This window comes from Puntigrus tetrazona, chromosome 19 (assembly GCF_018831695.1).
Source record: "Puntigrus tetrazona isolate hp1 chromosome 19, ASM1883169v1, whole genome shotgun sequence".
Taxonomy (NCBI): domain Eukaryota; kingdom Metazoa; phylum Chordata; class Actinopteri; order Cypriniformes; family Cyprinidae; genus Puntigrus; species Puntigrus tetrazona.
This window is the reverse complement of record NC_056717.1, coordinates 19,080,761-19,100,938: the sequence shown is the minus strand read 5'-3', so window position 1 is coordinate 19,100,938 and position 20,178 is coordinate 19,080,761. Positions and strand designations below refer to the sequence as shown.

Sequence of the window (20,178 nt, the reverse complement as noted above, 5' to 3'; positions counted from 1 at the left end):
ATCGAACTGCTTCCAAAACTGACTTGTCGCGAGCCCTCTCACCTGGCCTAGATTGATGTATACAGCGTTCTGCAGGAATTCAGAAGCCTCCATGGCACGTTTCTGAATGGCTAACACTCTCACAGCCTTAATACAGGCCTCCAGTTCAATCACTCCTGCACTCTTATACTGAAAGACAGAAAACAAGATTTTGATTTTTATGAGTTATGAGCTGTCAACTTAAACTGTTCATTTAGCGTGTTCATTATTTATTTAAAAAAGATCATTTAAAAATATATAAATGAACGCAATTAATCATGGCCAGGCCCACACATATATCCATTTGAGAAATTCAAGCTTTAAAAATACATTTTAACTAATTATTTTATTTAAATGGGCTTTTAATGCACCAGTTCTGTACATATGTTTTGGCTTTTTCAAAAGTTACAACATAATAACAGATGGCGAGAACTGCACTCCGAGACCATAAATGATAACATTTTTATCAAATGTAAAAAATTACTAAAGACAAAAAAAAATATTTTAATGTAATTTTAATTAAAATGTAACTTAAATTATTTTTTGTTTTGATTTTAAACTTAATAACAGAACAGAAAATATTAAAATAATTATAATTTTAAAATAATATATATTAAATAATAAATTATATGATATTATATGATGATATAATAATAATAATAATAATAATAAAGTAAAAACATATTACCATTAAGGCACATAATGTTGAAAGTTCAATGATTCTGCTATACATGTTAATTTATTAAAATTGCCCTTTGAAACCAAAGATTATAATAATTTCCAATTAATTAAAATTGTAATAATTTTAATAAAAGAAATAATAAAATGTAATCATTAAAAACTGTACTTATTAAACTTTTTTTTGTTTTTAAATAAAACAAGATTTTATTTGCAAAACGCATAAAAAGGCCACCATTTTTTTTTTTTTTTTTTTTTTTTTTTAGTAAAAAAATAAAAATCATGCAGACCCCAGTCATTTAAACCATTCTGCTATACGTGTTTTGGTTTACTCAAGTTAAAATATCATTTCAGATTGTGAAAACTGGCCTATGAGTGGCCGATGAAAACTTACCGAACAATATAAAAAACAAAAAAAAAAGGTCTGCGGGTAAAATAAAAGTCATGCTGTACGCCCATCTCTTACATGTTCAGCATGTGTCATCATATTTGAAAATCAAAACTCAGCAGTGGATGGTGGCACAAAGTACTGAATTTACAAGGCTGCAGTGGCCCCTGCTGGCTGCTGGCAGAACAGCTGATATGGCAGAAATGAGCAGTTGGAGATCAGTGAAACAGAGACTGAATTAGCAGCTCCATCCACAAAACCTCTTATGAGCCTCACTCAAGACGAGAAACACTGAGTTTAAAAGCACCATGCAGAAAGATATTGTAATACCTGAATTTAGATCATCTCTAGGGGGCTACTTGCAGTGAGATGCACATTAGCTCCAATCTCAGAGTGTGTGCTGATGAATAATGAAAATCTGAGTGTTTAATAAAACAATAAGCCACGAGAAGCTGCACGTGGTTTTGCCACAGTTAAAAAGCCGTTATTATGCTCGAAGCAATTTGTACGTACACTCCAATAACTTGGGTAGAATCGCTATAAAACCAGGCTTTGGTAGACTCATTATTTTTAAAAAGCCATGTTCGATAAATATTTACATTTTTATTATTAAAAGAGTTTGCAAAGGCTGTTTTAAAGGTGCTTTAAATGTACCTAAAGCTGTTTTTAATCACAGTTTGTTAATACCTGACAGTAAAGACATTTAGATTTTAATACTTGCAATTCAAATAAATGCTGTTGTTTTGAACTTTCTATTTACCAAAGAACACAGACAAAAATATTTACATTAAATATTAATTAAGAAGCACAAATGTTTTCAAAATTGCTAATAATAAGTTTCTTGGGCCTCAGTATATTAGAATAACTATTGAAGGATTGTGTGACATTGCTGTTTTGCATCACAGGAATAAATTACATTTTTAATTATTTTAAAATTATTTTAAATTATTTTAAATAATCAATATTACAGCCTTGATTTTATTTTTGACATTTTGAAATTTATTGTTGAAGCAAAACCTTAAAAGGTTTATTTTATTTAAATTGACGTATTAAAAATAACTAAAACTAAAGTAAAATTACAAAAACTAAATAAACATTAACACAAACCACGAGCAATGACAAAAACACAATAAAAATCACTTAACCTTAACTCAAATGTAAATAAAAACTGAAAATATAAAAGCTAAATACTTTAATAATAACAAAAACTATACTAAAATCTCAATGGTACTGAAATAAAACATGGATAGAACTTTCAGACGAACTAAATTTATCCAGCAGAGAACATCATCTCGGATGGAGCGAGGAGACATTACCTTGCCGTAGTAAGAGATGGCCTCCTTGTATTTCTCGATGATGTCCTCCTGACTCAGGCAGTTCTTGGTGCGGCCGATCTCAGTGCTTGTGTCTGCACTGATGCCGTTGGTCGTCAGAGCACCTGGACAGGAAAACAAGAGAAACGGCCGTCATAAATGCACCATGAAAGACTGAGAAAACAAAGAAGAAAAAGAAGCCAGTTTTGTACACTGCATGCCACTGTAACACTTCTACTCGTGTTACCTTATTTCCAAAAGTTACAAAGCCTAAGGTCCACAACAATAAAGAGTCTTGCATTATGCAGCTCTGAGATGTAAGATGCTGCAAATGAGTTCATTTGTCTGATGCAAGACCTGGAACTCGACAAGCAATCTCTTGAATTAAATATGAAAGTCATCAAGAAACATATTTAGAGGAATGAGAAAAATAATTACACGTTCAGGATGTTTATTAAAGCAACAAGGGAACAAATTTAGCCTATTAATCCATGTCCCTGGTCGTATTGGGAATGATTCATCAGTGCATCATTTTTTTATTAAAACTTTAATAACCTCCTGGAAAGGCTTTTCATATATGCTGTTCAGAAAGTGCACTTTGGAAATCAATATTTTTGGCCCGAGAACTGTTGGTTTTGCCTGGCCAACCGCATTAAAGAAATTAGAAATCAATTTAAAACGATCAAATCTTTTTATTTATATTTTGGGGTTTTTTTTTAATCTCTTATCTTTAACGGGTTTGACAAGAAATACTAATGAGACCAAAACACTGACCTCTAGTGGCAGCAAATAGCAGATGTTGCAAGGAAAATCTAAACTAAATGTCTGTCCAACAACTTTAGTTAAGCGTCATCATCAAAAAAAACAACCAATCTGATCAGAAAGTATCTGCACTGCTGATTTTTTTATAATCGTAACCATGACAACTGCATCAGAAATCAAATAAGAAAGCACAAATATCCCATCTAATGATTGCAAAAGTGTTAAAAATCCAAATCAAAGGTAAGCATTCAAATCCATGCACTGAAATCACTATTAGATATTGTCACTGCTTTCAGATCAGAAACGCAAAGGCCCCCCAAACACCTGCACACATGCACAAGCACAACAAAGAACTACAACTACGTCACGGGTGCACAAACGCGAGCCGTATATTGAGCTACACGTGCTAGTGTTACTGTACCTGGATCAATGAGAACTTCTTGAGCGCCTGAAGACGGAGAGATAAACAGACACAGAGGGAGAGACACAGAGAGAGAGAGAGAGAGAGAGAGAGAGACAGAGAGAGAGAGCCTGGTTCACTCTTGTGCACAAGCAGTGAGCAGTGTTAGTACAGCACATATCAGGGCACAAAATGGTCTGTTATGATCCTGACGCTGCTGGATGGTGATGAAGGGCGGTCTGTAGAGCAGTGGGGATGAGCAGACATGCAGTGATGGGTTCGTTCGAAATAACGGCTATTAACAGACACTGAGGAAAGCATGCAAGATTTAAAAGACATTATTCATTCTCTTAGTTCTGGATATATTAACGTAACGTCTCGTACAGTGAAAAGCCGCATGTTTGAAAGAAGCGAATCCATCACAGAGGCATTTTAACTTTAAGCTGTCGCCTTCTGGCTAATATATATTCAGGTCATCCAGTAAGAAAAAAAAAAAAAAAATCCAACTCTGTTGTCTTCTCACATTAAAAACCCACCGATATATACTTGTTTAGAACCGTTTTTGTCCTGATTCAGAAGAGATTCTTTTTTTAATAGAGAAAGCGATGTTGGAGAGAGGGCTTGCATTTAGCTGGAAGCAGTCAAATATTTCGCTTCACAATTGCTACATTTTTATTTAAAAAATTTTAAGGAAAAAAAAAAGTTTAAGGCTACCACCTTAACTTGTATTCAGCTTAGAAATCAAAAAAAAGTTGAGAAAACCTAAAAATCTTGTGCAAAAATAAGTCGAGAAAACTCAAATATCTACTAAAGCTGGTGGCATTGTACTTTTAGGTTATGTCAACATTTATTTTATTTTTTTTTTACACAGTGCATAGGATCCGCTGACGTGATGCGATGCTAAATGCTAAAACCTTTTTGTAACTACTGTAGATGCAAATCAGTGGCAAACCCACCACAGCACATTAATCAGCGAATGAAACATGTAAATGAATACGCTTTATTTATTAACCAGTTAAAATACAACGTTTCAGAGTTTTGAGGTTTACACATAGGTTAGTATGAGCCTAAATGCATATGATTTTTTCCCCATTGCCATTTCTTTTAAAACAGAAAAGAAAACTAGAAAGAAGAGGAAAGACCTACACCATAATACAATCACATTTTGTTTGGGAGGGGGAAATAATAATAATAATAATAATAATAATAATAATAATAATAATAATAATTTGTACAAAATAAATAGACAAATTGAGAAATCGAGCGCATGAGCAGACATCCCACTCTTTCACTGGCTTATTCACTTACAAATTAAGTGATGATGTAAATAAAAGAATTATTTCAGTTTCCACACATCTCTTTCTTGAATATCAGTGAGTGGGGAAAGAACACCAGAATTAAATATGAACTCCAGAATCTCTCAAGCTATTGAAGTAAATCATCTTGATACTGTTTGTTTGGATAAAAAAAAAAAAAAAAAAAAGTGTTATTATAGATGTGTCTGACTGCACTGACCGGGTCTGTGTCTCTTTCCAGCGTCGGCAGCAGAGGAGACGCCAGGTTTGCGGGCTCCGCTCTTCCCCGCAGTGCCTCCTGGGTAATGGAAGATGACGGACGCAGAACACAACCCCTCCAAAGCAGCTGATGAAGAACGCACAAACCATTTCACGGTCACTATTTACCGCTGGACATGCAGGTTTTAATGCAAGATGGATTTGTGCAGTTGGAAATTGTGATGAAAGTTGAATGGATCTGTTAACTTAGTTAACTGGTCAGCACATGAGTTTTTGGATATAATGTGTATTGTGTAATGGATATAATTTTGCACTGGCATATTAGTCAATATAGAAATGAGATGTTACATCTGTGTTCTTTAATTTGTGCTTTGTTAGTAAACCCATAAATACCCCTCGTTTTAATTTTCCCTTTTTAGTAAAACTTGCTCAAAAAGTACCAAAACTTGGTGACTGAAAATTTTAATGAATAAGAAAAGTTTTTAACATCTTATTTACTTTTATGTTTTAAAATAACTCAAAAAATTCAACTACTAAACTTTTTTTTTAATACTAAAATATACTTAAACTTTAGACATGAAATTAAAACAGAAAATATAAAAGTGGATGAATAAACAAAACTGAATAAATCCTTTATAAAAAATATTAATAGTGTTAATCAATACTATTCATAGTTATCAGTCACGTGACTCGAAGACCTGGAGGGCAAAACATCCATAGAACAAAACATTGTAAAAACACTTAAAGTGCTGTAAATATATTTTAAACTTAATATAATATAATATCTATATACATATATTATATATATATATATATATATATATATATATATATATATATATATATTTTTATTTTTTTTTACTTATTTTTCTTTTCTTTTCTTTTTTTTTTTTTTTTCCATTTCAGCTATTACATTTCTGTTTTATTTAGATAACTAAATTAATTAATAAAAACAAAAACTACAACATTTTATAAAAACAAAAAAATAACAAAAACTTTGAATTAAATAAAAATACCAAAAAAATTTTTTACAATTTACTGCAGTACCGCAGTTTTAAAATAAAACTGACTTGATGTGAAAGCATATCTGTGAAACATTTATCAACCAGTTGCCATCTTACCTCCCAGCCACAGGAAGTCATTGACAGACCTCAGGAGCTCTACAGCCATGTGATAATGTACGAGGGCGTCCTGCAGCATGCCTGCCTGTAAACACAGATCCCCGACGTGCTTCCTCATGCGGCCCTGACAGCGTTTCTTGTAGTGCCTGAGGAAGAGGAGCGGCAACAGGCGTCAGATAAACGTTCAGCGTTTACGGACGGAGCTTAATCAATTCAAGACGCGCTCGCAGCCAAGTGCAGGTGACGTCAGCCATGTTTAATTAAAGTTATTTTTATCAGCGGTGGATCGATGTCGTCTCATTTGGCTCTCTTTATATGGAACATAAATATGCTGATGTGCTTTTGCTTCAAGCTTGGTCTTCTGTCTTAGCCCAGGATTTACAGACAGAGAGAGAGAAGCTGGAGGTGAAGATACGGATGCAGAAGGAAGGGGATGCACAGGCAAAACTGGGAAAGAGGGTTTTAACTAAAAGGAACATAAAGCAACTTGATGTCAATCCCATGGGGGTGGTAAAACTAAATCTTTATTTAAATGAGGGATACCTATTTTATAAACATCAGTAAGTAAAACTCTGGTGGAAGGACCCCTAAATAATGTGCAAGAGGGTCAAGTGTTATTCAAGTGAGAGCCGGACAGAAGAGAAGAGAATATTCTTTATCTTTACATATCTTGTATAATTTTAAACTTTTACATAGAGAGGGTGTATCAGTAAACATACTTTATAAATACTTTATATACTCAGCAAGAGATTAGGCAAATATTAAAAGATTATTTTATATAAACAGATACACTAAACTGTATATGGTAAGGAAAGCCGTGCATGTGCTGAATGAGTAACAGAACTTCCCGGGTCTACCGGGCTCGAAGAAAAGATTAGCATAAAATCTGAAGGATCAGAGACAAAGTAGCTCGTGTTTGGACCATTCTGAACGTGATCGGGACAAAGTAGGCTATTAAAAGAATTTATAAAATAATTTTATTATCTAAAAATGGCTGTAGTTTCCTGTAATGAGTAGGTTTAGTTGTAGGGTTGGTGTAGAGCAATAATAGCACATACAGTTTGTACAGTATAAAAACCGTTAGAAAAATGCATTTTAATCAGTTTTTTGGTCCAAAATGTTGTATTTCTGATGAAAACCATTTGCATTTAAGTGATGCAAAAAAACAAGAAGAACACAAAGATAAAATAAAATTGTTTTGTTTTGTTTTTGGGGTTGGGAGTGTTAAGTATTCTTAAAGCAGAGGCTTTGTTTTTGATTTTGATATATAATATCTTCACATATGCATAGCAGAAAATATTCTAAAGGCCAATTCTAAAGGTCAAATTGAGGGGAAAATGCTCAAAAATACTACTGGTGACTGGCAAATAAAAAAAAAAAAATACAAAAATAAAATGGGAAAATTAATTTTTAATTAATTAATTATTTATTATTTATTAATTAATTATTATTTTAATAAATAATGTATAAACCTAAACCTACAGACCTCAAAATCAGTTATATAACTTTGACAATAAAAATAAATCAATAGTTTTTATATTACTGTACGCATTAAAATATATCTATTTAACAATAGAATTAATAGTATTGGTTTATATAAATAAACTTCATAAACACATAATATATATTTAACTTCAGATCAAGAAATGTATGACTAAACTCTAAAGATTGTTTTCAGTAGACGCATGGATGTCATATTCAAATTCATGCCGCGACCGTAGATGAGATGAGCATAAAGCTTTGCGAGCAAACACTCATGAATTATTGAATGACATCCATGCATTTCTGCTGTTAAAACGGCTGGAGATATAGACAGTGTGCTTGACTAAACACTTGACCCTTTGAGACACCAGAGAATCGCTCTCGTATTTCCAACACAGATTCAAAATATTATAACCATAAAGGTGAAGCATGTCATTTATGCATAACTAAACAGAACTGCAAAGCAGTAAAATCTACCATTAGTCAAGTAAAAAGGAAGTTTCAGACAGGCAGCTCAAAAAAAAATGACACACTTCGCCTTAAAAAAAATGGCTCAAAGATAACAAAGGTTTCAAAATCTCTTTTCATTCCTGCATGTTGACTTTCACCTTAAAAAGTCTGCCCTTTCTACTCTAAACTGAGACGCAAGAGAATGGAGGTCCAACCACTGTGTCACTGAAGGGGAAGAGGAAGAGGCTGATCAGGTAAGAATGAACTAAACCGGCTCACCTTTTCACACCCAACAATAAACTCACAGGACAGTATGAAAGAAAAGAAGAAAGACAAATAAAACAAGGCAAAACAAGAGAAGGGAAGAAAAACAACAACCATGAAAAACAAAATGGCAAAACTCATGAAACAGGATAGAAGATCATGCACGGTTGACCTACAAGCAAAACCATCATATACCGTGAGACTCCTGGGCATTCAGTATTTACTCAGTCTGTCCAGACTTCATTTAAGATGAACTACCATCTGCAGATCAACTGCTAGGGCTTTGTGAGTTGAAGATGCGAATCATTTCTCAAATCACATAAATACATTCAAAATAGAACACTTATAACACAAAAAAAAAAATAAAAATTGTTTTTATACTTTTATCTATTCATTTATTGGACTGTTTTATAATTGTATTTGTTCATTTATTGGGGTATGATGTAAATATAAACGGTTGATTTGTGTGCTAAAATACTGAATATATAAATAAATGTGTACAAATATACTATTTAGAAAATATATAAAAATACATTATTTTATTTGCTCAGTTGAAAGTGGCCACACGAATGACCTGTAAATGTATTAATTATTACTATAAAAATGTAAATAAATTGCACGCTTTAAAAAGCATACATAAATCAAAATATTTTATTACTGAGATTTTACATACTGTATATATATATATATATATATATATATATATATATATATATATATATATATATATATATATATATATATATAATCATTTATATATAAAATCTCAGGTGAAATGTCAAGTAAATATTTTAGGTCAAAGGGTTTCGTCTGACGAAAAAGTTTCGAAATCCATTGTCTAATTAAAAAAATATATATAGTTAGAATAAACGCTACAAATAAATTTAAGCATTACAACATTATGTACACAGTATAAAAAAATACATATATTAAGAAATTTGCATTTAATATAGTGACGTACAGTAAGAGTGAACTTTAAGTTAGTATTTAACGATAGTAAAGGTAATCTAAAATACAGAAAAATTGCAGCTACAATTAAATAGCTTGCTAATACGTCAAAAAATTATAATAATAAATGCAAAAAATATCAGCTGATAACCGACTTATTTCCTCTATCATGCATTCCGAATAACGATGCTTTCCTTAGAAAGATAAGCGACGTTTCTTGAGCCGCCCTTTTCTATATACAGACATATGGGTAATGGGTTTTCCGAAAACCGATTAATCTGGCTGCCAATATCGAGGAACATATTCACAGAGCCCGGACTCACCTGCTGTCTGTGTCCAAGCCCACAAAGTCCTTCTTCTCGAACGGCACACACAGCAGTTGTATCTTATCGCCGGATTTATCCGTTGCCCTGTCCAGCCTTTTCGACTCCAGGACGATAAATATAGACTCCACGAAATCCTCCACCCGCTTCTCCACATCGGGACAGTCGTCGTAGCTGGGGTAGAACGCCACATCGGTCCGCTGCTGCTCCGGCACCTCCCCCTGCAGCCCGAACACCAGCAGCCGCGAGTCGTACAGCGTGGAGCCGAACACCTCCTTCTGGCCGTGGAAGCGCTCGGACGTCTGCGGCCACTCTTTGGCCGCCGCGCAGCCGGTCACCGAGATCAGACCCACCACTTTGCGGTGCGTCTGAAAGTCGCCCCACTCGTTGTTCTCGGGGGGGTAATGGTGGCGGTATCGGATGAAGAGGACGCGCTGGGAGTCCCGTATGCTGACCTGGCTCACGCTAGCGATGCGTTTGTAGATGCGGAAGAACTGGTCCTCCGGGACGATGCCCATGGGCTGGACCACCACCAGGACCGTCTGATGGTCCTCGGCGCACTGCATGTAGTCTGGGACGCTCATGTCGGCATACAGCCACTCTAAAGAACAAAAAACAACCCACAAAACAACATACCGTTTTATCATAACTAGTTTTATTGAAGCGTTTAATAGTCATCCATCGATTCTGTTGTGCATTTTTATATTTTTAATATTAAACGCTTTTTGCAAACAGTCAAAAAAGAATTTCATAATGAGAACTTTTAATTAATAAAAGTAACTATTATGTTTCTAATAGTCAGCCAAAGTAAAAGTAAGCAAGCAGCCATTAATTAAGATTTTTTAAAATATCAATATTTGGTGAAAGTCACAAAGGCTTCATTTATTTGCTCATAAATTATGAAAACAGCAATAATGTAATATTATTAAAAAAAAATTGAACATAACTATTTCGCAGTTGCATGCACTTTAAATAAATGCAAGTTAATTTCAGGCACCATTACTTCAGTTTTCGGTCTCATATGAACCTTCATAAATCCTTCTAATATTCTGAATTTGTGTTAAATTATTAATTATTACTATCAACGTCAAAACGCCAATGCAATGCAGTAGCTTGTTTAATTTTCATTTAAATACAGTGCCCTACTAACATAAAATGACTACTTAATTAACTTCAGTAATCAATTTCCAAGTAAATAAGCACAATAAAATCCCAAAACGTGTAATATTCGTAACAACAAACAGAATAAAACAAAGAGTGCATTATGAAATCCAACAGTAAAAACAAACCAAAGAGAGCAATCTTCCAGCCTTAAACCAAATCTTAATGCGTCCCTTATTGAATTATTACCGTTTCGAGAAACAATCATCATTGTTGGCTCATTCGAAATTACATATTTGTAAAGCATTTGTGTTTATTTTGGTCAGATTTCAAGCGCGTGTTTGAATGAAACATCTTCAAATTTATCAGCTGACATCAGTGGCAATAGCGCATTAACGCACGTTATGAAACGCGCAACGCAGAAACTGTCAACTTTATGGCAAAATAACGCTGATATAATAATCATACGCGTTTAAAATATGTGTGCGATAGCTTGTTTTTACTCACAACCGCTCTTCCTGTCTACGCTGCTGCTGCTTCTTCTTCTTCTGCTACAGTCTGTCAATGAGAAAGAAGCGTGTGACTCATTCATGCGTTTATATGCGCCCCCTGTTGGAGGAGCTCCAACATTCACCGTGTGAAATACAATATAATACAAAATAATTGTATCGTATGTTTAAATGTTTAAAGTTTGCAGGGATGAAAACATTTCTTATTGCTACAGCATAACTATATATAATTTTTCCTTAGTTATATTATTATTGTATATAACATATAACATCTTCATTTCGCCACAAATTGTAGCCCTCTCTATTCTAATTCTAAACGTATCCCTTTTAGATTTAGACTGTATTTATTTAGTTTTCATTTTCAAACGAACGTTAGCTTTTCTAATCTTTTTTTGTGTTCTGTCTTTTTTATTATTATTTATTTATTATAGAGTTACCAAAAGCAAAAAAATGGCTCTAACACTAACTTGTTCTGCTCTTTTTGTCTGTTTTCTTTTTATTTACAATGTAACTTATATAACTATATATATATATATATATATATATATATATATATATATATATATATATATATATATATATATATATATATATATATATATATATATATATATATATATATATATATATATATATATTTATTTATTTTACTTTTTATATTAAACATTAAAAAAACAAAAACATTTAGTGTCGGTTGAATTAGATGTTCAAAGAATGTATCAATATATAATAGAATATTACATCGTCTTTCATACATGAAAGAAAATGTTTCTAAAATGTAAACGAGAAGTTGCTCTTCTGAGAGACCGCTCCTCTCAGAGGCTTCCCTCACACCACAGACCTCTCCGCTCGCCTGCAGGCGTTCCTTCTCTGCGCCTGTCATATGATCAGCTTCCCGTTTGTTTGTGTTCATGCAGCAAGCTAACAGCTTCCCACTATGAAACCTCCTCATCTGTATCCGAACTAAACCTGTAATCCACACAGACCCCACATCAATCACTCAAACAGAGCCTGCAGAGTCCACCCAGACAGATCAGAGAGGTCCAAAGCTTTAAAAACGGGCTCATAATGTCGATCGAGTACGAGGAGCAGCTAGCCGGAAGCCTGGTGGACTCTTTCCCTAAAGACTTCGGCTACGGCGTGGAAAACATGGATATGATGCAGGAAAACCTGGAAAACTCGCCGTCTGCGGACAATAAACCCAGGATCCTGCTGATGGGACTGAGGCGCAGCGGGAAATCCTCCATCCAGAAGGTCAGATCCCATTGGGACACAGCAGTACACTAACAATAAAAGTACCATGGTAAAGTCTTGGATTTGGACACTGCCGTTATGATAATACCACGCGGTTCTATGAAGTATCTAGGATTGCCGTTCTTTACAAAAACGTGCTGTTGCAATACCGCGGTATAATAATGATATTAGATGGTGTTGTTTTTATATATACCGCGGTACGTCCAAAAATACCATGGTACATGTTTAAACGCATGATACCACGGTGCCATAGTAGCAAAAAAAAAAAAAAGTGTTTAATACCATAGAAGTATCATGGTTTACCACAAAAATACAATTGTGTATACAATTTCTGTACCGTTGTATTTTTAGGAGTACCACAGTGTTACCGTCACCCATGGTTTTACTACAAATAAAACCAAAAACTGTGGTTAAACCACGGTAACCACAAATTAACCGTGGTATTTGTAGTAATTGTGGTTATACAACTGGTAATCAATTAGCCAAAAAACATGGTTTTGCTACAATAAAGCCATGGTTAATTTTCATAAGGGAATGTACTGTGATACCACCACAGTATTTGTTTTTAAGGACAGTGCTTTTCTAAGTTACAATTTTGGTGATTTTTTTTTTTTTTTTTTGATAGCTAAAATATTTTTAGTTTTTCTAGTTTATATGGTTAGATTAATATTTTTGTATTTATTGTTATATAATTTATATATTATACATAAAACATATATTTGTATAGAATTTCTATATAAAGTTTATTTTATGGTGTATATTTTACGCTATATATATATATATATATATATATATATATATATATATATATATATATATATATATAGCAATTGTTTAAGTTAATTCAGTTTATTTTGTTAGCAAGCATCTCTGGCTAGCGCATGATTCATCAGTGTATGCATGTTATTGCGTAAAATCTTTTTTTTTTTCCCACAGATTTTATCAAAATAAAGCATCTACTGATTCTGCAGACACGACCAAGTGAAATGCATTTCAAATATTGCTTCATGTTGCATTTGCAAAATAGCATTTCCTGTTATTGTTAAGTAGGCTAGCATTTAATACTGCTTAAAACCCTTTGTTCACTAGAACTCTTTTTCTGTTGGATGTGTGTGGTTAAAATAGCACTGTTGATGTAAACCACGTGTTTATAATTGAATAAGAAATCGCTTGTGTTTTGTAATGCCTGTGTTTGTACATCGTGTATTCACCCGTGGTTTAACTGCGTGAATCTCAGGTGGTGTTTCATAAGATGTCCCCAAACGAGACGCTCTTCCTGGAGAGCACCAACAAGATCTACAAGGACGATATCTCTGGCAGCTCCTTCGTGAACTTTCACATATGGGACTTTCCGGGGCAGGTGGACTTTTTCGACCCCACTTTCGATTACGAGATGATTTTTAGGGGCACCGGCGCATTGATTTTCGTCATTGATGCTCAGGTGAACTGACTCGAGTGAAATAGAAGACTTCTGAAAGTGATTGTTGTTTACTGTGCATACTTTAGTTTTTACTTTGATTCATACAGGAATTGTTATCTTACCATTGTGTTTGAATCTCTCTCTCTCTCTCTCTCTCTTCTCTCTCTGTCTCTCTCTCTCTCTCTCTCTCTCTCTCTCTTTTCTCCCTCTCTCTGTCTCTCTCTCTCTCTCTCTCTCTCTCTCTCTCTTCTCTCTCTCTCTCTCTCTCTCTCTCTCTCTCTCTCTCTCTCTCTCTCTCTCTCTCTCTCTCTCTCTCTCTGTCTCTGTCTCTCTCTCTCTCTCTATCTCTCTGTCTGTCTGTCTCTCTCTCTCTCTCTCTCTCTCTCTCTCTCTCTCTCTCTCTCTCTCTCTCTCTCTCTCTCTCTCTCTCTCTCTCTCTCTCTCTCTCTCTTTCTCCCTCTCTCTGTCTCTCTCTCTCTCTGTCTCTCTCTGTCTCTCTCTCTCTCTCTCTCTCTCTCTCTCTCTCTCTCTCTCTCTCTCTCTCTCTCTCTCTCTCTCTCTCTCTCTCTCTCTCTCTCTCTCTCTCTCTCTCTCTCTCTCTCTCTCTCTCTCTCTCTCTCTCTCTTTATCTACCTACCTCTCTCTCTGTAGGATGACTATGTAGAAGCTTTAGGCCGGCTACATCTGACGGTGTCTCGGGCGTTCAGGGTGAACCCGGAGATCAATTTCGAGGTGTTTATACACAAAGTGGATGGCTTATCGGACGATCATAAGATAGAGACGCAGAGAGACATTCATCAGAGGGCTAACGATGATCTAGCTGACGCCAGTCTGGAAAAGCTTCACCTCAGGTTTGTCATCGTGAAGCCGGATCAGTTTGCCATGATACAGTCTAATAACAGATAGACAGCATTTAGCAGGATTGTGTAGTGCTTTCAGCTGGGCTAGAGTGATATTACAGCAGGTAATGTGCACTATATAGTGTTGTTACTGTTAAATAAAAAAATTAAATATTGAAAATATTAAACATATCGTTCATTCATTCAAATAAAATAAAATTTGGAAATATTAGATTTTTTTTTTTATAACCAAAATGAAGGATTTTACTCTAGGATTACTCAAACAAATTCAAAATACATTAAATCTAAATAAAATATGTTGTAAAAATATTAAGTGCGCATAATATAATAACAAAAACAAATAAATTAGGAAAGTAGGAAAGAAGGATAGAAGGATTAGGAAAGAATAATAATTTTATAATAGTAAGTAATAATACTAAAATAACTCTGTTAATGAAGGCAATATATTATCTTTGTATTATACTTCCCCTTTTATTTTTGTTTCAGGGTGGATGAATTGTCCTTTTATTGATTAAGCATATGTGATTTCAAAACTCAATCTACTTAATTTCAGAAATTATATATTAAGAAATAGGATAACAGATATCTCTTATGTTGTTGTACTATATTCACCAGTATGTTTTTTAAATTTTTATTTATTTATTAGATATTTTTATTTTCTTTATAATATTTTATCCAAACCAAAAACCTTTCAAGGTCTCCCAGACCAGGAAAAATAATATTTACAAATATTATCACAGTCCGCTTTCTATTCCCAATCAAAGTAAGTCTCGCATTATTTTAAAACAAATCATTTTAATCTTAACATATGTCACATTAGTTCAGTCTATTTATATTGTTTTTAAAATGATAATGTTTCAATATAACGTTTACTTTTATCATTAACTATTTCGTCCTCTCTTTTTTTGAAGCTCTTTTTCTGGATGAAACGCGTGTTTTTGTGAATTGATATATTCTGTTTCTCTTTATATGTTTTCAGTTTCTATCTCACCAGCATCTATGACCACTCCATATTCGAGGCCTTTAGTAAGGTGGTCCAGAAACTCATCCCTCAACTTCCCACTCTGGAAAACCTCCTCAACATATTCATTTCTGTATGTACACAGCTGCCTATCCTCATCTTTCATTTTTACTCTTAAAATTAATCAACGGCCTGCGAAACTGAATTCGATTCGATTTGTATGCATTTGGTCTAGCAGTCAAAATGCTGTGAATACGAGTACAATAATAATTTACCAACTGCATGTTTGTCAATATCCGGTTCCCTTTTAGAATTCTGGGATTGAGAAAGCGTTCCTGTTCGATGTGGTCAGTAAGATCTACATCGCCACGGACAGCTCTCCAGTGGACATGCAGTCATACGAGCTCTGCTGTGATATGATCGATGTCGTTATTGATGTCTCGTGCATTTACGGGTGAGAAACTGTGATGCCGTGCTCTATATTTCACTACCATTCAAAAGTTTGCTGTTGAGAAGATTTCGGAAAGACTGCATTTGTTGAAGCAAACATGCATTTTGTCATTATGACATATTATGCTCATGGAACGTTTCTTTTTATTACCAATGTTGAAAACTATCATTTAAATGTGTCCTGGCTTTAAAAAAAAATCTTATCGACCAAAAAACTTTCGAAAAGTAGTTTTTAAAAAACCTCAAATCGATCGCGTGTCCTTTTTTTCATGCGGACAGTTCGAGATGATTGTTATATATTTTGCCTTCTGTTATGTTTCAGAGATTTTTAATCCGTTTATTGAATGTTTTCAGCCTAAAAGACGACAGCAATGGAAACGCTTATGATAAAGAGTCTCTGGCCATCATAAAGCTGAACAACACCACAGTGCTTTACCTGAAGGAGGTCACCAGGTTCCTGGCTCTGGTCTGCATCCTGAGAGAAGAAAGCTTTGAGAGAAAAGGTACAGACGTTAGAATATCAGCACGCTTTCTTCACTTTGCTCACTTTCTCCCAAGAAGCTTTTGGCGAACGGTTCATAAATGGAGGCCTGTGTGAGGAACGTTTTAAAAATCGAAAGAATCTTTTCTTCGCTCGACCACAGATACCATAATTGAAGGGTTAGTTCACCCAAAAATGAAAATTCGGTCATAAATTACTGGGCCTCATGTCGTTCCAAACCTGTAAGACCTTCTTTTACAATCGTAACACAAGTTTTTGAAGAATTCTGAGAGCTCTTTGACCTCATGTACCAAATGTTCCCAGGTCCAGAAAGGATGTAAGAATGTTATCAGCATGCGATTACTTTCTGGGGAAGTCTCCAAACTGCCAGAAGACGACAACTCAGAGAGAAGAATTGTTGAATGCATTATATTTGTTTTCTTTGCGCACAAAACATAATGTCATAGCTTCATAAAATTGCTTTATAAAATATCATATGGACTATTTTACAGATGTCCTTGCTACGTTTCTGGACCTATTTATGCTCAGAGAGTGAAAATGTATCTTATTTGTGTTTTGAACAACTAATAACAACTGAGAGTGAGTAGCTAATAGCATATGCTTATTTTTGGGTGAGCTAACCCTTCAAAAGTGTTACATTTCTCCAAAATTTTGTTGTTGTTCCAGTGGTTGGTCTCTTGCTGTGGCTGAATAGTTGATATTTCAGACTGCACTAACCGACAAAATGATAAAAGCGCTACAGTGCTTCTTACTTAAAAGATATTAAGCAATTTTGCACGTGGCTCATGAATCTATCTCCCACAGGTTTAATAGACTATAACTTCCACTGCTTTCGAAAGGCCATTCACGAGGTATTCGAGGTGAGCAGCTCCACCCAGAGGACGGGAGCGGCGGTGCAGTCCAGCCCTCCCAGCAGCAGCAGCGGCAACGGCCTGGCCCGACTCAAATCTGCAGCGCTGAACGGTACACCCAGGAGCCTGGTTTAACCCAGGACACACGGACCTCTAAGAACACAGGGCCTTCACACTAGTGCACCGAACGTGCGCTAACGTACACGTGAGATTACTGGAGTGTTTCTCTACTTATACCTGCTGTTCCAGGACCTGAGAGACACAACGGGACACTCATACAGGACAGACTACATTGCTGCTTTTTTATGATATTTTGATGTGTGTGTGAGAGAGCGAGAGAGAGAGAGATTATGTGCAGATTCAGCATCAGTTGTTATAATGGGGTAAATGGATAAACTTTAGCCAACAGAATGAGGCACAATGAAACGTTTAAGTGTCACTCTGAGCAAATATAGTCTCAAAACTAGTGAGGTTTATATCGTTATGCATTTATGGTGGCCAAAAGTGCTGTCTAGGCAGGGCGTTCAGTTTTGAGACGCATTCCACCTTTCAGTTTGAAGTTTGAGGACGGATTTTACGGAAAAAAACATGTTTAGGTGACATTTTGCAAATAAATGAATAAATGAATTCTGAAATTATGCCTATTTGTAGGAGCTTTAAAATGTTTACATTGCGATAAAACACATTTTACCCAAATTCTCATTGCCATAATAGGTCAGAAATGTTTACTATTATTTTATTTTTTGTAATTACCAATATTCACTTTTTTTTTTTCTAGATTGTTGTTACTTTAATGCAGTATTTAAATTTTGTCACTGTAAAAAATAAGTATAAGCTTTGTATGATAATTACTATGTAAATCCGTACCATTTAAAATAATATATTTTGTCACATTTTTAAAGATTTTTTTTTTTGCATTACAGTAATAAGAATTTGGGTGGCATGTACTTACATTTTATAAAAAATACTGTCACAATGTAAAATTTTAAATTTAAAAATAGGTTTAATTTTCTTTAAAGCAATATTTCCAATTTCTTTCTTTTGATTTTGGGGTGAAATAATACCCGGACGTGTAAAAATTCCCAGGCCGAACAGTCTTTAAGATTCCAGTTGTTAATGTTGGCCTGTGCTGTGTTTGGCTGCCGCTGTTATTTATTCCCGACTTAAAAAAAAAAGGGAAAAAATAAAGGGAAAAGGCTATATTTGTGAACATCGTCGTGTCTCTGTGAACTGCCTTACGCTGAAAAGAATCACGTACAGAGACTTTTTTTTTCCTTCAGCGTGTTTATTTTCCTGCAAAGTGATCCCTTGTTTTAATTTGAAATGAATCTGGGAATAAGTATCGACCCAGACATGCCATGAAATGCTTCTTGAAAAATTCTGATATGCTGAGAACACGGAATAATGACACTCATGATTGTTGAACGAGCTATTAAAGGTGTAGCGTTTTCATATGTGAAGTCCAAAATAACCCTCTTTCCTTTCTTTATTTCATGATTCATTATTTTATTCATTCTCAAAAATTCCCCTTTCTTGAATGGATATAACGAGGGCTCGTGCGTGTGTGTGTGTCTGCAAGAGACTTATTCAAGTGTGATTGTGTTGAATGATAATTGTTAGTGATTGGTGTGTGTGTGTGTGTTCCTTTCTTTTTTCTAATAAAGTGTAAAAGAATAAGATATTAATTTTTGTGATTGAAAAGATTATTACTTGTAAGATATCAAGAAAATGAAAATTGTTTACTTATGGTATATTTTGTCTCAGAGCACGCTGATAAATTAAAGCTATATTCATTTGAGCCCTGGTCTCATTGGTTTGTACGCGTGCGTGTTCTTCTCTTGTTTCACCTCTAGATGTCGCTGTCTGACGGGATGAAACTAATTAAAGCTCATAAGCATGCAATTAAACTAAATATAATTTAGATAAAATAAGACAGCTGTATGCAGATAACCAAAGCAGAATTTAGAGCTTTATAACTTTATTTTTTGATGAATGTCACAATCGTATGAGGGTTTCTGCAGGTGTCTTATTATAAATTTTAAGCCTTAAATGTCTTGAATCAGAAAATAAAAAATATTAATTTCATGAAGTTTTGAATGCATTGCAAAAAACAATTCCTATACATATTATATACACATAAATATATGTGTATGAAAACCAGGAGGCTTGTGATTGTCCCATTGGCTGCCAAACAATTACCACAGTCAATGTCCAAATTCTGACCGATGTCTTTTCTTTTTATTTGGCAGTAAATAAGACAGTCACAGCCTCCCGGTTTTCATCCAAGATATCTTAAATTGTGCTCCAAAAATGAACTAAGCATTTTTGGGTTTAGGAAAAACATAAACGGAGTATCTCTTTAAGTAAGTGTATCTGTATTTGCACTGGATAATGAATCATTACTAGTACAAGACATTTTATCATATTAATGTATTGTTCCATTCAAATCATTTCTGATTCAGTTACTTATTCTTAAAAGGGTCTTAAATTAACCTTCGTGAATCCTGCAGAAACGCTGTCAAATGTTGTGTCTGAGCAAAATTTTGCTTTAAGAGCCAAGTATCGCTTTAAGAGAGTGTGGGAGTTTTTCCATAAAATTTCCATGCTTG

General features: G+C 34.5%; 2 protein-coding genes across 4 annotated transcripts in view; one reads left to right on the top strand and one right to left on the bottom strand.

Moving 5' to 3' along the window:
• trappc9 (trafficking protein particle complex subunit 9) overlaps positions 1-11,325 on the bottom strand; it is a 173,353-nt gene extending 162,028 nt beyond the window's left edge. The window contains exons 1-7 of one of the 3 annotated variants that reach the window (XM_043218057.1): positions 11,270-11,325; positions 9,662-10,262; positions 6,195-6,340; positions 5,075-5,200; positions 3,581-3,607; positions 2,401-2,522; positions 43-168 (exon numbers count right to left, since the gene is read on the bottom strand). In XM_043218057.1, the coding sequence (XP_043073992.1) occupies positions 43-168; positions 2,401-2,522; positions 3,581-3,607; positions 5,075-5,200; positions 6,195-6,340; positions 9,662-10,245 (1,131 nt within the window). In that variant the 5' untranslated portion in view covers positions 10,246-10,262; positions 11,270-11,325. Of the gene's footprint in view, positions 1-42; positions 169-2,400; positions 2,523-3,580; positions 3,608-5,074; positions 5,201-6,194; positions 6,341-9,661; positions 10,263-11,011; positions 11,031-11,269 lie in introns of those variants that run through there. The other 2 variants (XM_043218055.1, XM_043218056.1) reach the window with 2 other exon arrangements.
• An 830-nt stretch (positions 11,326-12,155) lies between these two features.
• On the top strand, positions 12,156-19,367 carry rragcb (Ras-related GTP binding Cb). Its single transcript, XM_043218260.1, has 7 exons — positions 12,156-12,525; positions 13,763-13,966; positions 14,597-14,796; positions 15,785-15,899; positions 16,078-16,220; positions 16,571-16,719; positions 17,523-19,367. The coding sequence occupies exons 1-7, from the start codon at positions 12,340-12,342 to the stop codon at positions 17,702-17,704; spliced, it is 1,179 nt and encodes a 392-aa protein (XP_043074195.1). The 5' UTR covers positions 12,156-12,339; the 3' UTR covers positions 17,705-19,367.
• The last annotated feature ends 811 nt before the right edge of the window (positions 19,368-20,178 follow it).

Coding starts and splice junctions, on each gene's coding strand:
- rragcb (XM_043218260.1), top strand. CDS start 12,340: ATGTCGATCGAGTACGAGGAGCAGCTAGCCGGAAGCCTGGTGGACTCT. Junction 16,221..16,570: donor GATGTCTCGTGCATTTACGG/GTGAGAAACTGT, acceptor GAATGTTTTCAG/CCTAAAAGACGACAGCAATG. Junction 16,720..17,522: donor AGAAAGCTTTGAGAGAAAAG/GTACAGACGTTA, acceptor TATCTCCCACAG/GTTTAATAGACTATAACTTC.